The 15,282-nt window shown below is 41.4% G+C and overlaps 1 protein-coding gene across 5 annotated transcripts in view; it reads left to right on the forward strand.

The window, feature by feature from the left end:
* Positions 1–11,961, forward strand: part of CCDC30 (coiled-coil domain containing 30) — a 162,879-nt gene extending 150,918 nt beyond the window's left edge. For 4 of the 5 annotated variants that reach the window (XM_032609275.1, XM_032609284.1, XM_032609301.1 and 1 more), the window contains 4 exons: positions 3,017–3,153; positions 4,109–4,223; positions 11,183–11,247; positions 11,499–11,961. In XM_032609275.1, coding sequence (XP_032465166.1) covers positions 3,017–3,153; positions 4,109–4,223; positions 11,183–11,247; positions 11,499–11,676 — 495 coding nt within the window. In that variant the 3' untranslated portion in view covers positions 11,677–11,961. The remainder of the gene's footprint in view (positions 1–3,016; positions 3,154–4,108; positions 4,224–11,182; positions 11,248–11,498) is intronic. The other variant, XM_032609293.1, reaches the window with a different exon arrangement.
* Positions 11,962–15,282: the final 3,321 nt, after the last annotated feature.

Genomic DNA, 15,282 nt, shown 5'->3' on the forward strand with positions numbered 1-15,282 from the left:
TAACAGAAGAAAGTAGCAACCTTGGTTCATGGGCCCCCCAGAAATATCATCAACCTATTCTGTATTACCCATTCTTCCTTGTGATGCCTGCCTTCCACTTCCAGACTTACATGGCAAAACCAGCCTCCTGCTTTCAGCAGGCATGTTTCCTGACTGTACTGTATTCCAGTGTACCCCCAAAATCCATGTCTACCCAGAACCTCAGAATGTGACCTCATTTAGATGTAAGGTGTTTTCAGGCATAAACAGTTAAAACAAGGTCATACTGGATTAGCGTGAACCCTAAATCCGATATGACTAGTATCGTTATAAGAAGAGGAAAAGACACAGACAAAGACAGACACAGGGGAAGAAGGCCATGTGATGATAGAGGCAGAGATCGGAGTGATGAAGCCACAAGCCAAGAAACACCAAGGATTGCTAGCAACTACCAGCTAGGGGAGAGACACGGAACAGATTCTCCCTGAGCACCCCCAGAACTAACCCTGTCCACACCTTACTGGCCTCCAGAACTGTGAGAAAATAAATTCTTGTTGTTTTAAGCTGCCGAGTTTGTAGTAATTTGTTACCGCTGTCCTAGGAAACTAACACATCTGCCCAAAATACCACAGGCCTCCATGAAATTAACTGGAGACTGCAAGTAAGCAGAGGCGAGGAAAGAGTAGTTGGTGTTGGCCTTGGACAGACTTGTATGCAAAGTCTAGCCCTGCCGCTTGATAGTTCTGTGACCTTGCCCGAGTCCCTGTGCATCATTTTCTGCCTCTGTAAAATGGGGAAATAATCCCTACCTCACAAGGTTTTTGTGAGGATTAAAATACAAAATGCCTAACGTGGGACCTGGCACATATACATTTTCATGAATGTTATTTTCTTCTTAGTGTAAAATCTCTTAGAAGTGTGTTAATCAGTAGATGTGCCGCAGTGGTACAAACCTGGAGCTCCTGATTTTACTTATTTTAGGGCCCGTGAACCAGAGCCCCGAGCATACAAAAGCTGGGCTCACTTTCTAAGCACCTAATCTCCAGAAAATAATGCCACTTTGGGGGGCTTCGTTCCTTCAGCCTCCTCTTTATACAGTGAGCCAGATGAGTCCTCTGACTGTGTGACCACCCAAACCAGATTTCCCCAAATACTTTATCCTATTATTAGAGCAGATGTCCTGATTTTTTGGTTCTAAAACATACAGTATTTCCAACGGACAGGGTGTCAGTAGCCTGCCCCACTCAATTTCCTTTCTAATCCAGTTATAACTGCAGAGAGCATTATTTGTGGGGTAGCTGCTTATATTCTCAATCCTTCTCATAAATATATTTCCATAATAGCAGGCAAGACTATTGTTAGACATTGAAGGGTCCTGGATGAAGGACTTTAAGATCTGGAAGAGTTTGTTTCAAAACATACTGTAATCTCCTTCCTTACAATTCCTTAATAATAGATGGACAGCCTTTCTTTCTTTCTTTCATTTTGAATTATAATTGACATAACATTTTATTAGTTTCAGGTATATAACATAATGATTTGATATTTATATATATTGCTAAATGTTCACCACAATAAGTCTAGTTAACATCCATCACCACACATAGTTACAAATATTTTTCTTGTGATGAGAACTTTAAAGATCTAATGTCTTCGCAACTTTCTCATATGCAATACAGTATTACTAACTATAGTCATCGTGCTGTACATTATATCTTTATGGCTTATTAATAACCAGAAGTTTGTACCTTTTGACTGCTTTCACCCACTTCGCCCACCCCTCTCCACCTCTGGCAGCCACCAATCTGTTCTCTGTATCTATGAGTCTGGTTTTCTTTGTTGCTTGGGTTTTTTTTTTTTTTTTTTTTTTTTTTTTTATGCTGTACGCGGGCCTCTCACTGTTGTGGCCTCTCCCGTTGCGGAGCACAGGCTCCGGACGTGCAGGCTCAGCGGCCATGGCTCACGGGCCCAGCCGCTCCGCGGCATGTGGGATCCTCCCGGACCGGGGCACGAACCCGCGTCCCCTGCATCGGCAGGCGGACTCTCAACCACTGCGCCACCAGGGAAGCCCTTTGCTTGGGTTTTTTTAGATACCACATATATGGACAGTCTTTTCTGAATGATCTATATTAGTACCTTATTAAAAGATAGAAAGTTGCCGCTCTTAACCCTGTGATTCACCCATCTACCAGAGGTGGTGTTTCTCCTCCCATCCCCACTCGCTCCCACACCTGGCAGGTGGAAACAAACACAAATAGGTGAAGGCACTTGCCTGTCACCATTGACAGGCTCTTGGTGAAGTGAAAAGGGCAGTTCTACACTTGTGAGCTTCTAAACTCCTCACCAACAGTGATATTTACTGTATATCTGCTGACTCAATATAAGAATGTTAGAGTTTTTTCACAAAATATAATCCTTTATCATTTTAGCTATAACTTCGCTAGCTATTGCTTCCAGGGAAAACGTTGGTAGGTAATGAAACATGGTGTCAAGCTAGAAATCATTTCAGCATCATCACTGCAAGAATATTCTCGGTACCCGGTTTACATGCTGAACTTGCCAAGCCAACTGAGACCCTGACATTGGTTGTCAGGTGAGGTGGCTAGATTCCCGTCTTCCTCCCTTTGCCTTAAAAAGACTATAACTACAAAGCAGATGGAAATGTGTCACATGGAAATCTTTCTCAATATGGAGATTCAGAGAATTCAGTTGTATTTGTTGGTGACTCGATAACCTATGGAATTAGAATACAGATGAGAGCATTGGGACCTTACTGGGAGTTGAGCGTTCAGATATTTTTAAATGTTAACCCAAAAGAATGAGTAAATGTCCAAACAAAATACATGACATAAAATAACCAAGATAAATAGAAGAACCGTCTAGCTGACAATTCAGCAAACAGATAAAGACAGACTAGAAGACAGGAGAGAAGAAGTTCACAAGGCAATTTGCTGTCAGAGTGTAGAAACAGGCTGATGCTCTTAAATGTGTGATTATTTTTCCTTCCGGGGTAATTAGGGGGCTTTATTATCCCTAGGAGAAGGCATTCCAGGACCAGATCACCACCCAAAATGATATCCTGCTCCTAGAAAAGAGGAAACTTCTGGAACAGCTCACAGAGCAAGAGGAATTGATCCACGGCAATAAATGGATAATATCTTCGGTCCAGAGCAGGTGGGTGCCTGCCTGAGTCACCTGTGAGCGCCACAAAGAGGAGGTTTCTCCCTCCACAAAGAGATCTTTCCAGAGGTAGTCCTCTGAGTTAGCGGCCTATCTGATAACTGTTTCTCTGCCATTGTGCTGTTTTTAGCAGTCCATACAAGTGGCAGAGTTGTGAAATTAAAGAGAAAAATATCGTGGAGAAGGCGGGCTGGGCATTCAGATAGGCTCTTTCATGGCAACATTGCCTCCTGAGGACCCAGCTCTGCTCATTCGGGCCCTTCCCTTTGTGTGTGTTGACACTCACGTTTATCATTTGGCACCTATGGAATCAAGGTGTAGACCAAGAGAGAAGCAGGCTGGCATCCCAGCTCAATGACTTTCTGGTTTTATCTTCTTACACGAGTTACTTTCCCCACTCTGAGCCTCAGTTTCCTCATCTGCAAAATAGGCTTCATAACAGTATCTCTTTTATGGGGTTGTGAGGATTAAAGGAGCTAATACATGAAAAGTTTTCAGTGCTTACTGTGTGGATAGGAAGTACTTGGTAAATGGTTGCTGCTGCTACTACTGTATTTACTTCTACTACTACTACTACTGAAACAAAAGCATGGGATGACTGAGATCAGAACCAGATGTAGCCTGTGTATGAACCGTGTTTGAAGGGATGCAGAGTCCCTCCCCTAAGTGGGATCGTATCCTTCCTTAAGTTTCTCAAGGGCTGGAATTGTGCCTTTCATATTCTTGCATGTAGTGTGTCTCTGTTCTCAGTATGTATTTAATGACGGTGTACAAGCCAGAGGCTTATTCATTTTTCACTTGGTCTTGGAATATGGTGGGAATTATTCTGGCAAAGTTAGTTCTAAAATCTGACAGTGGGCTGAGACTCAGAGCTAGTGGGAAATGGGAGAGAGTTTTTAGGAAGGATACAGACATGTTTAGTTATGCCTCTGATTTATGCCATCCTTAGAGTACTTTTCCTGGATAAAGAAAATAAGCAGCTACAAGAAAACAGTCTCCGGCTCACCCAGCAGGTTGGTCTCTTAGAGCGAATCATAAGGAGCATCCAGATCCGCAGAGGGGAGGTAAGGTTGCTCTTCTCACCTTCCTTCATCTTCTGCGTGTAGCTGTAGCCTGCACTTGGCCTCATGGTGGACTGCAGCAAAGAAGCTCGCTGGCTGCACACTGGGGCAGCGGGCCTGGAGACTGCTCTTGACCAACTTTGCTCTTCATTGGGTCAGCTTTTGTTCAACGTGCTCCTCCTGTGTGATCCCAAAGCAAACTGTGTGTGTCTCCTAGCTTCTTCCTTAACACACTGTATTGTCATCACCTCTTCGCTTCTCTATCTCATCATCTCAGCAGCGACATCCTGGAGGGCAAGGGTTGCATCCCATATGCCATTGTATCTACGGACAGATACTCCATAAATATTTGAGAATGAACGGATGTTAAATGTCCTCACACAGATGCCTCCTTCTCAGCTATCCTGTTTAGCATGTATTATTCTTGCCCCATCTGAGAGATGAGCCCATCTGAGGCTCAGAAACATAAAGTGAAGCTAGTCTGGTCTGGCAAGGAGTCAAGCCTAAGGAGAACATGTGAGTCAGAGAAAAGCAATTATGTTACAAAAATCCATGCTGGCAAGTAGCCAAGTCCAGAGAGCTGCAGCAAATAAGTCTCTGTTGCCATGAGGTCCAGAGTCTGGCTGGTGAGCAGTCAGCCAGAGGGACTTCAGTAAGCAGAGTTGCATTCTGACTCCAGGATGAAGGCTGCTTGCTTTCTTCCCTGGCTTGTATCACCTACTAGGCGTTTCTTCCTAGGATCTTTCACAGTAGATCCTGCTCATTGGGTACTGTTGCTATGAGCGTTAAGACCTGCAGCATGTTTGGTCTCAGGAAGGTGATAGTTTCCAAGTTTTTGAGTTGTTTTGCAGATTTTATCAAAAGTAGAACTGCCACAAAAACAGAAATATAGATCAATGGAACAGGACAGAAAGCCCAGAGATAAACCCACAACCGCGTGGTCACCTTATTTTTGATAAAGGAGGCAAGAATATACAATGGAGAAAAGACAGCCTCTTCAATAAGTGCTGCTGGGAAAACTGGATGGCTTCATGTAAAAGAATGAAATTAGAACACTCCCTAACACCATACACAAAAATAAACTCGGGCTTCCCTGGTGGCACAGTGGTTGAGAGTCCGCCTGCCGATGCAGGGGACACGGGTTCGTGCCCCGGTCCGGGAAGATCCCACATGCCGCGGAGCGGCTGGGCCCGTGAGCCATGGCCGCTGAGCCTGCGCGTCCGGAGCCTGTGCTCCGCAACGGGAGAGGCCACAACAGTGAGAGGCCCGCATACGGCAAAATAAATAAATAAATAAATAAATAAACTCAACATGGATTAAAGACCTAAATGTAAGGCCAGACACTATAAAACTCTTAGAGGAAAACATAGGCAGAACACTCTATGACATAAATCATAGCAAGGTCCTTTTTGACCCACCTCCTAGAGAAATGGAAATAAAAATAAACAAATGGAACCTAATGAAACTTAAAAGCTTTTGCACAGCAAAGGAAACCTTAAACAAGACGAAAAGACAACCTTCAGAATGGGAGAAAATATATGCAAATGAAGCAACTGACAAAGGATTAATCTCCAAAATTTATAAGCAGCTCATGCAGCCCAACATCAAAAAAACAAACAACCCAATCCAAAAATGGGCAGAAGACCTAAGTAGACATTTCTCCAAAGAAGATACATAGATTGCCAACAAGCACATGAAAGAATGCTCAACATCATTAATCATTAGAGAAATGAAAATCAAAACTACAATGAGGTATCACATCACACCAGTCAGAATGGCCATCATCAAAAAATCTAGAAACAATAAATGCTGGAGAGGGTGTGGAGAAAAGGGAACCCTCTTGCACTGTTGGTGGGAATGTAAATTGATACAGCCACTATGAAGAACAGTATGGAGGTTCCTTAAAAAACTAAAAATAGAGCTACCATACGACCCAGCAATCCCACCACTGGGCATATACCCTGAGAAAACCATAATTCAAAAAGAATCATGTACCACAATGTTCATTGCAGCTCTATTTACAATAGCTAAGACATGGAAGCAACCTAAATGTCCATCAACAGAGGAATGGATAAAGAAGATGTGGCACATATATGAAATGGAATATTACTCAGCCATAAAAAGAAACGAAATTGAGCTATAGTGTGGTGGATGGACCTAGAGTCTGTGATACAGAGTGAAGTAAGTCAGAAAGAGAAAAACAAATACCATATGCTAACACATATATATGGAATCTAAAAAAAAAAAAAGGTTCTGTAGAACCTAGGGTCAGGACAGGGACGCAGATGTGGAGAATGGACTTGAGGACATGGGGAGGGGGAAGGGTAAGTGGGACAAAATGAGAGACTGGCATGGACATATATACACTACCAAATGTAAAATAGACAGCTAGTGGGAAGCAGCTGCATAGCACAGGGAGATCAGCTCCGTGCTTTGTCACCACCTAGAGGGGTGGGATAGGGAGAGTGGGAGGGAGACGCAAGAGGGAGGAGATATGGGGATATATGTGTATGTATAGCTGATTCATTTTGTTATACAGCAGAAACTAACACACCATTGTAAATCAATTATACTCCAATAAAAATGTTTAAAAAATAAAAAAGTAGAACTGCCAGATGATGTGACCTAATTTCCAACAGTTTATGGCTTTGCTTGAGCTACAACTGTTCTTAATTGTCTAGTGATTCACTCTTTTACTTAATCATTCATTCAACAAAGATTTATTTATTTATTAAAGGGAACTTTATTATTTTTACTCATTTATTTTTGGCTGTGTTGGGTCTTCGTTGCTGCACGTGGGCTTTCTCTAGTTGCGGCGAGCGGGGGCTGCTCTTCATTGTGGTGCACGGGCTTCTCATTGCGGTGCCTTCTCTTGTTGCGGAGCACGGGCTCTAGGCACGCAGGCTTCAGTAGTTATGGCACACGGGCTCAGTAGTTGTAGTTCATGGGCTCTAGAGCACAGGCTCAGTAGTTGTGGCCCATGGGCTTTGTTGTTCTGCGGCAGGTGGGATCTTCCTGGACCATGGCTCGAACCCATGTCCCCTGCATTGGCAGGCGGATTCTTAACCACTGCACCACTGGGGAAGCCCTCAACAAAAATTTATTAATTCCAAGAACTGTGATAGGTCCTAGGAATATGGAAGATAGTTCCTGTTTTCAGAGACCTTCAGTCTAGTAGAAAAGGACAGACACATACGTGAATAAACACTATAGTATTGTCGGTGCTGAGTTACAGGCCTTAAAGGAGTATTTTTTAGGACCAATAGTTTTGAGATCCACAATATTGTCATCAAATCAAGATAAGAAATGTCACATGGGTCAGAACTACAGTATATCAAGCTCAATATCCCACGTGTGACAAAGGTACCAAGTTGTAACATCTTGACACCTATTGGAATAAACTCCAAAACTGTTTATAAACTTAGAATCTTAAGGATCCTCCAATCCAATCCTCTCATTTTACACAGGAGGGGGATAAAACCCAGAGAAGTTGAATGATATGTCAAAGGCCACATAGCTACTGCTTACATTTCCAAGATCTGTTGATTCTCAGTGATTACCACACATGCAAATAGATCAGTATATAGATCCCTGAGATCAGACATATCCTAGGTCGCTTCCTTTCTTGGGGCTACAGTGGTGACAGCTTGACATTCGTTGGGTGCTTACTATGTGCCTGGGACTGTTCTAAGCATTTTATGTATATTATCTCCTGTAGTCCACAAAATAACCTTATGTGAAAAGCCTGTCATTCCCACTTTCACAGTTGAAGAATCTGAGACCTGGAGAGGTGAAGTGACATCATTGCCCAAGGTCACATAGCTGATAAATAGAAAAACAAGGACTGAAAACAGCACTCTCTGGTCCCTGCTCTTAGCCACTATCTCATAATACTCCAAGTCAACTGTTTCCCTTGCAGGGGCATTGGAGTAACCAGGGACATAGCCTTTGTAATAGACCATGTTGCTGCCTGTATTGTAATTCCATCCTTCTTCTCAGTTGGCTTATACACTACAAGAGAGCAGGAACTCTGCCCATCTTGTTACCCACTGCATCCCAAATACTTAGCACCTGGGTCACTGCAACAGCTTCTTAACTCATCTCCTTTCAATCTGTCCTCCTCTTCTAATCTGCCCTGCCCATGCCACTAGACCCGTCGTCATGAAACACTGCTTGATTTCATAGTACTTCACGTCAAAGAGTTTCAGAGACTGCCTTTGTCTGTAAGACGAAGTTTATTCATTCAACACATATTTATGGACCATATACAGTGTGCCAGGCCTCATGCTGTTCCCCATATGGTTTAAATATGATGGTGAACAAGAGATACTCTCTGTCTTCCCAGAACTCGTGCCCAGTGAGAATGACAATCGTGTAACTGGCAACTGCCATGCGCTAAGTTCTACAAGAGCAGTAGGCCCAGAATGCTGAGGAAGCAGGAGGAGTGGTGTCTCAACATTTCTGGAGTGGCTAGGGAAGGCTTCCGGAGTTATTGATGTCTAAACAAGAACTGAAGCCACATAAGAACGTTCCATATTCCAAATACCTTTCTGACAAACCTGATCAAAAGAAACTAGCCTATTCACTGTTTCCCCAAAAGCTCTGCCGTTTCCTCCTCTGAATCGTGTATTTCCCTTGCTTGGAAAGACACATCTCATCTCCCCTGTCCCATCTTCCCAGGCTTTGTCTTTTGAAGTCCTATGGTTCTTATAGTCTATAGCCGGAGAGGTCTTTAGAAAATACATGTAGTCTGAGCCGATGACTCAACACTGCAAGGATTTCCCGCAGTCTTCAGAGTAAAACCCACATTTTCTGACATGGTCTTTATATGCTCTGTGAGTAGGCCTCTGGTCTGTTTTGGTCTACATTTTTCTGAGAAAGAATATTTGGTTCTTAAAGTAATGGAGCTCAAAACAGTTACTTTTTTTTTTATGATTTAAAGGGACAGAAAATGTTTACCAGAGTATTAAGAACTCATCAAATAGAATGGAATGATTATATCAGCTAATATGAGGTAATTCACGTAGAAAAGTGGATATAAAAAGCAGGCTTGTGAAAAGCGCTAACATAAAAAGTATGGCATTTAGTTATAATTTTTAAAATAATTTTATTTATTGAGGTAACATTGGTTTATAACATTATATCAGTTTCATGTGTGTAACATTATACCTTGACTTCTGTATATACTACAGCATGCTCACCACCAAAAGTTTAGATTCCATCCATCCATCCATCCCCCTTTTGCCCATTTCACCCTCCCCCACCTTCCCCTCTGGTAACCACTACTCTGTTCTCTGTATCTATGTGTTTATTTTTGTTTGGTTTGGTTTGTTCTTTTTTATTATTATTATTCCACATGTGAGTTAAATCATATGGTATTTGTCTTTCTCTGTCTGACTTATTTCACTTAGCATAATACCTTCAAGGTCCACACATGTTGTCACAGATGGCAAGATATCATTTTTATATATGTATAATCTACTTAATCCATTCATCCTTTTGATGGGCACGTAGGTTGTTTCCATATCTTGGCTATTATAAATAATGCCATAGGGGTGCATATAGCTTTTCAAATTACTGTTTTTGTATTCTTCAGGTAAATACCCAGAAGTGGAACTGGATCATGTGGTAGTTGTTTTAGGAATTTCCATACTGTTCTCCATAGTGGCTGCACCAATTTACATTCCGACCAACAGTATATGAGGGTTTGCTTTTTTCCACATCCTTGCCAACACTTGTTATTTCTTGCCTTTATGATAACAGCCATTCTAATGGGTGTGAGGTAATATCTCATTGTGGTTTTGATTTGCATTTCCCTAATAATTGGTAGTGTTGAACATCTTTTCATGTGCCTATTGGCTATCTGTATGTCTTCTTTGGGAAGAAATGTTTATTTAGCTCCTCTGCCCATTTTTTAATTGGGTTGTTTGGTTTTTTGTTGTTGAAAGTATGACATGCATAGTTACCAAATATTCTATAGGTATTAGGGATTACAGTTTTTCCTCCAATTTTGTTGATATAATTGGCATATAACATTGTATAAATTTAAGGTGTACAATATAATGATTTGATATATATATGTATTACAAAATGATCACAATAAGATTAGTTAACATCTGTCATCTCATATAGTTACAATTTTTTTTCCTCATGACAAGAACTTTTAAAAATCTACTCTCTTAGCTACTTTCAATATATACAATACAGTACTGTTAAGTATATCATCATGTTGTACATTACATCCCCAGAACTTATTTCTCTTACAAGGGAAGTTCATACCTCTGACCACATTCACCTAATTCCCCCATCCCTGACAACTACAAATCTGGTCTCTATTTCAATAAGTTTGTTTTTTTTAAACTCCAAGTGTATATGAGTTCATACAGTATTTGCCTTTCTCTTTGTCTGACTTATTTCACTCAGCCTGATGACCTCAAGTTCCATCCGTGTTGTCACAAATGGCAGGATTTCCTTATTCTTTTAAAAAAATTTGTTTTTTGCTGAGTAGTATTCTATTGTATGCATATTCTTTATCTATTCGTCTATCAGTGGACACAAGTTGCTTCCATATCTTGGCTATTGTAAATAATGCTGCTATAAACATGGAGTGCAGATATCTCTTTGGAACAGTGTTTTCATTTCCTTCAGATATATACCCAGAAGGGGGATAGTTGGATCATATGGTAGCTCTATTCTTAATTTTTTGAGGAACCTCCATACTGTTCTCCATAGTGGCTGCACCAATTTACATTCCCACCAACAGTGCACAAGAGTTCCCTTTCTTCCACATCTTCTCCAGCATTTGTTATCTCTTGTCTTTCTGATGATAGCTAGTCTAACAGGTGTAAGGTGAGGGGATTACATTTTTAACCAAAAATATATATAAAGCATAAGTTCTAGGATCATATCGCCAATGGTTTATCGTTATAATTTTTTAATATTCATCCTTTCTTTTCTTTTAGGAAACAATTAGTGACATCCCTGAATTTGAAGTATTGAATAAAATTGTGCCCTTACCAAACTCCAGGTGAGTAAAATCAAGACAATCATCCACATGCCAGAGAGTTATGGCTGCCTAGCTAGCTCTAGTTGCTGGCTTGAGAAAGCATAGCAGGGACTTTCCTGGTGGTCCAGTGGTTAGGACTCCACGCTTTCACTGCCAAGGGGGAACTAAGATCCTGCAAAAGTTGAAATTCTATTGATGCCTTAACTCTGTAACCCCAAAGTGCTGCTGAGAGATCCTGTCTATACAAAGTCCTCACACATGGCCATTCTTAGTTTTTCAGGAATGGGTCTGATAGAGTCAGCTGGAAGTCTTCAAGAAACTGAAGAACATAGGTCAGAAGAAGCAATGGTAAACACCAAGTCCCTCGAGTCTCTTTCGTGTTCACAGAATTCTGAAGCTGGATACATAAACGTGGCTTCTCTGAAAGAAATACATCACATCCAAGAATAAGGCCAAGTCAGAACTATAAAATCACTGGTGTCTAAACTAGACTGATCAAAGCTGCTAGCTTAAAGCTTGGGCGTGAAGGTGGAGCATGACGTGGAGAAGAGTTATGACAGATCCTCACTGGACGTCAACCAGGAGTCTTCAAAATTGCTGATAAATTCATTAAACCTGTTCTAATAATGGATTTCTCAAGTTTGTTTGGTATCCTCAAATGCCTTGTATTGATCAATGTCATGACTTAAGTTCAGTGGTTTAATTAGGGGGTTTTATTTAAGATTTTTTTTTTGATGTGGACGATTTTTTTTAAACCTTTATTGAATTTGTTACAATATTGCTTCTGTTTTTTATGTTTTAGTTTTTTGGCCCCAGGGCATGTGGGCTCTTACCTCCCCAACCAGGGATCGAACCCACACCCCCTGCACTGGAAGGCAAAGTCTTAACCACTGGACCACCAGGGAAGTCCCTAATTAGGTTTTTGTTTAGTAGAGCACATATACAGCTAATTCAGCATTCTTTCTATTCTTATTATCATGGGTATTATCTTATTTATTTTTTAATTTAAAAGTAAAAACAATGTAATCATGTTAAAGCAAATATTTGAGAAAAAAAAAACCTATAAAGCCCACATTCTTAACACAATTATTTTCATTTATTCTTTTCTGGTTCTTATTCAAATGTATATATTTTAAATGGTTATCATATTGTATATTCATTTTCATAGTCTGATTTTAAATTTAATATTTCATAAAACATTTTCCCACGTTTCAACAGTCTTCATAATTATTCTTTCAAAAGCCACATGGTAGGGCTTCCCTGGTGGGGCAGTGGTTAAGAATCCACCTGCCAATGCAGGGGACACGGGTTCGAGCCCTGGTCTGGGAAGATCCCACATGCCACGGAGCAACTAAGCCTGTGTGCCACAACTACTGAGCCTGCACTCTAGAGCCCATGAGCCACAACTACTGAGCCTGCGTGCTGCAACTACTGAAGCCCGCGTGCCTAGAGCCTCTGCTCCACAACAAGAGAGGACGCTGCAATGAGAAGCCCGTGCACCACAACGAAGAGTAGCCCGTTTGCCGCAGCTAGTGAAAGCCCATGCGCAGTAACAAAGACCCAGTGCAGCCAAAAGCAAATAAATAAAAATAAATAAATAAAATTTTTTTAAAGCCACATGGTATTCTATCATGTTGATGTCCTATAAATTCTCTTGTTGTTTGACCTTTGTTTCTACTTTTTTACTATTTAAGATTATGCTGTGATGAAAGTGTTTGTAGATGTAGCTCTTTTCTTCTCTTGAGTACTCCATCAAACACATTTACAAGATCAGCATAGGGGCTTCCCTGGTGGCGCAGTGGTTGAGAGTCCGCCTGCCGATGCAGGGGACACGGGTTCGTGCCCCAGTCCGGGAAGATCCCACATGCCGCCGAGTGGCTGGGCCCGTGAGCCATGGCCGCTGGGCCTGTGCGTCCAGAGCCTGTGCTCCGCAACGGGAGAGGCCACAACAGTGAGAGGCCTGTGTACCGTAAAAAAAAAAAAAAAAAAAAAAGATCAGCATAATTGGGCTAAAGATATAAATGTTAATAGTTTTGATACGTCACTTGTCGAATTACTTTAAAAAAAGATTGTGTCAACATATGGTTTCTATAGTTGAACTCTTTAAGCCTCAATTTCTTAATCCATAAAATGGGAGCAATGGTAGTTCCTATCGCATAGAGCTGTGAGGACCAAATGAAATGAAACATGTGTTTAGCACTTAGTAAAAGCTTAACAAATACTAGACATCATTATTTATTTTCACTAGCAGTTTGAGTGTACTAGTTTTTCCACAACCTCATCAACATTGGATATTATCAATTTTTTAAAAATTATTCTAAATAGTTGGTATAAAACTATACTGAAGGATGATTTCTGCTGCTCCTTCCCTTCCTGCCCCTTTCCCTCCTTATTCTCCTCCTCTTTCTTCTTCACCTTCAACTGGAGGTAGAGAGGGAGACCAAGGGGAGAGAGAAAGTAACCAGAAATTTTTTAATAGACCCCTTAAGTTGAGACACACTGAATTTTTATGTGTAATCCTTGCTTCCTCAGACCACTGAACTAGAAAGGATGGTCAAAGGATATAGAAAATAACAGCTGTGATATTGAATCTAAGCCTTACCCAATTCATTCAATTCACTGGATTCATTGAATCTATTTATTGAATCCCTACTGTGTGCTATTCAATAGTGGGCACACCTGTGAAGACAGGCAAGGAGAGTCTCGGTTTTTGTCATTGAACCCAAGTCCATGTGCCCAAAGCACAGTGAGGACAAACAAACATTGGAATCTGGAGCAGAGGAAGGCTTATTGCACGGGCCAAGCAAGGAGAATGGGCGCTCCTGCTCAAAAGAACTGAACTCCCCAATGGTTTTCAGGGAAGAGTTTTTAAAGGCATCTTTTGGGGTGATGGCTTCAGGGTGTACGACTTTCTTCCGACTGGTTGGTGGTGAGGTAACAGGGTGGTGTTCCAGGAATCTCAATCCTCAACCTTCTAGTTCCCACCAGTCTGGAGTCTCAGAAGGTAGTTACCATCCTCCACCTAGGTGGGGGCCTTAGTTCCTACAGAACTCAAAATTTCTGTCAGATTGTTATGTATATCCCATGAGAAGGAACTAGGACTCTGTTTTATCACTGAACTGTAATTTTTTAAAAATTTTATTGGAGTGTAGTTGATTAACAAAGTTGTGTTAGTTTCAGGTGTGCAGCAAAGTGATCGAACTATAACTTTTTGACTGCTTTTCCTTTGTTTCTGCATTCCCTCACTTCCTTAATTAGTATCTGCTTGAATCTGCTCTTTGTAACTCAGGGAAGGTCTGGGAGGCTGAAGCCTTTTTCTACAAACAAGAAACGGGGTACACGGAAAGGGTTTTGTACACAGGAGTGTCCTGCAGGGTCCTACTCAGTTTCGGTCCCGCCTTTTCTTTGGTACTCCTCAGTTTTCATGGAAACAGGTGGACAAGAAAGGGAATAAAGGTTTGGATATGTTATTCATAAGCTTGGCAGAGGAACCAGGTTTAGGGGGACTTGGTTTCATTTTCATGGAGTTAAATGTGTGTGACGCTGCAGGTGAGGTGGGAAAACCATAAAATTTTGGATGGTGAATGGATGAATAAAATAAACCAGTAATGTATCTGAAAGTGTGACAGAGGGCTACTTTAGATTGGGTGCAATGTTCCTGAGTGATATCTGAGCTGAGACCTGAGCTACAAGACCACTCCCCATCCCCATTAAGATCTAGAAGAATATTAAAGACAGTTAACAGCTAGTACCAAGGCCCTAAAGAGAGTATGGGAACTCCATGACCTCAAGGAACAGAAGGCCAGAGTCCCAAGAAGGTGGTGGCCAGATAATGTAAGGTACGCCTTTTATGTAAGAAACTAGATTTTATGCTAAATACAGGGAACCAGCAGTGATTTAAAAGCAGATTTATTTTAAAAGCTCTAGCTGCTCTGCGGCATATGATTTGGAGGTGACGAAAGAGGAAGCCTGTGTGAGAACTGGAATTAAAATCCTAGCGTCCTGACTTCAAGGAAGTGCTGAGTATTCACTGAACAAGCTTGATATGCCAGGCTG

The sequence above is a fragment of the Phocoena sinus genome, chromosome 1, assembly GCF_008692025.1.
Source record: "Phocoena sinus isolate mPhoSin1 chromosome 1, mPhoSin1.pri, whole genome shotgun sequence".
In the NCBI taxonomy this organism is placed as follows: Eukaryota; Metazoa; Chordata; class Mammalia; order Artiodactyla; family Phocoenidae; genus Phocoena; species Phocoena sinus.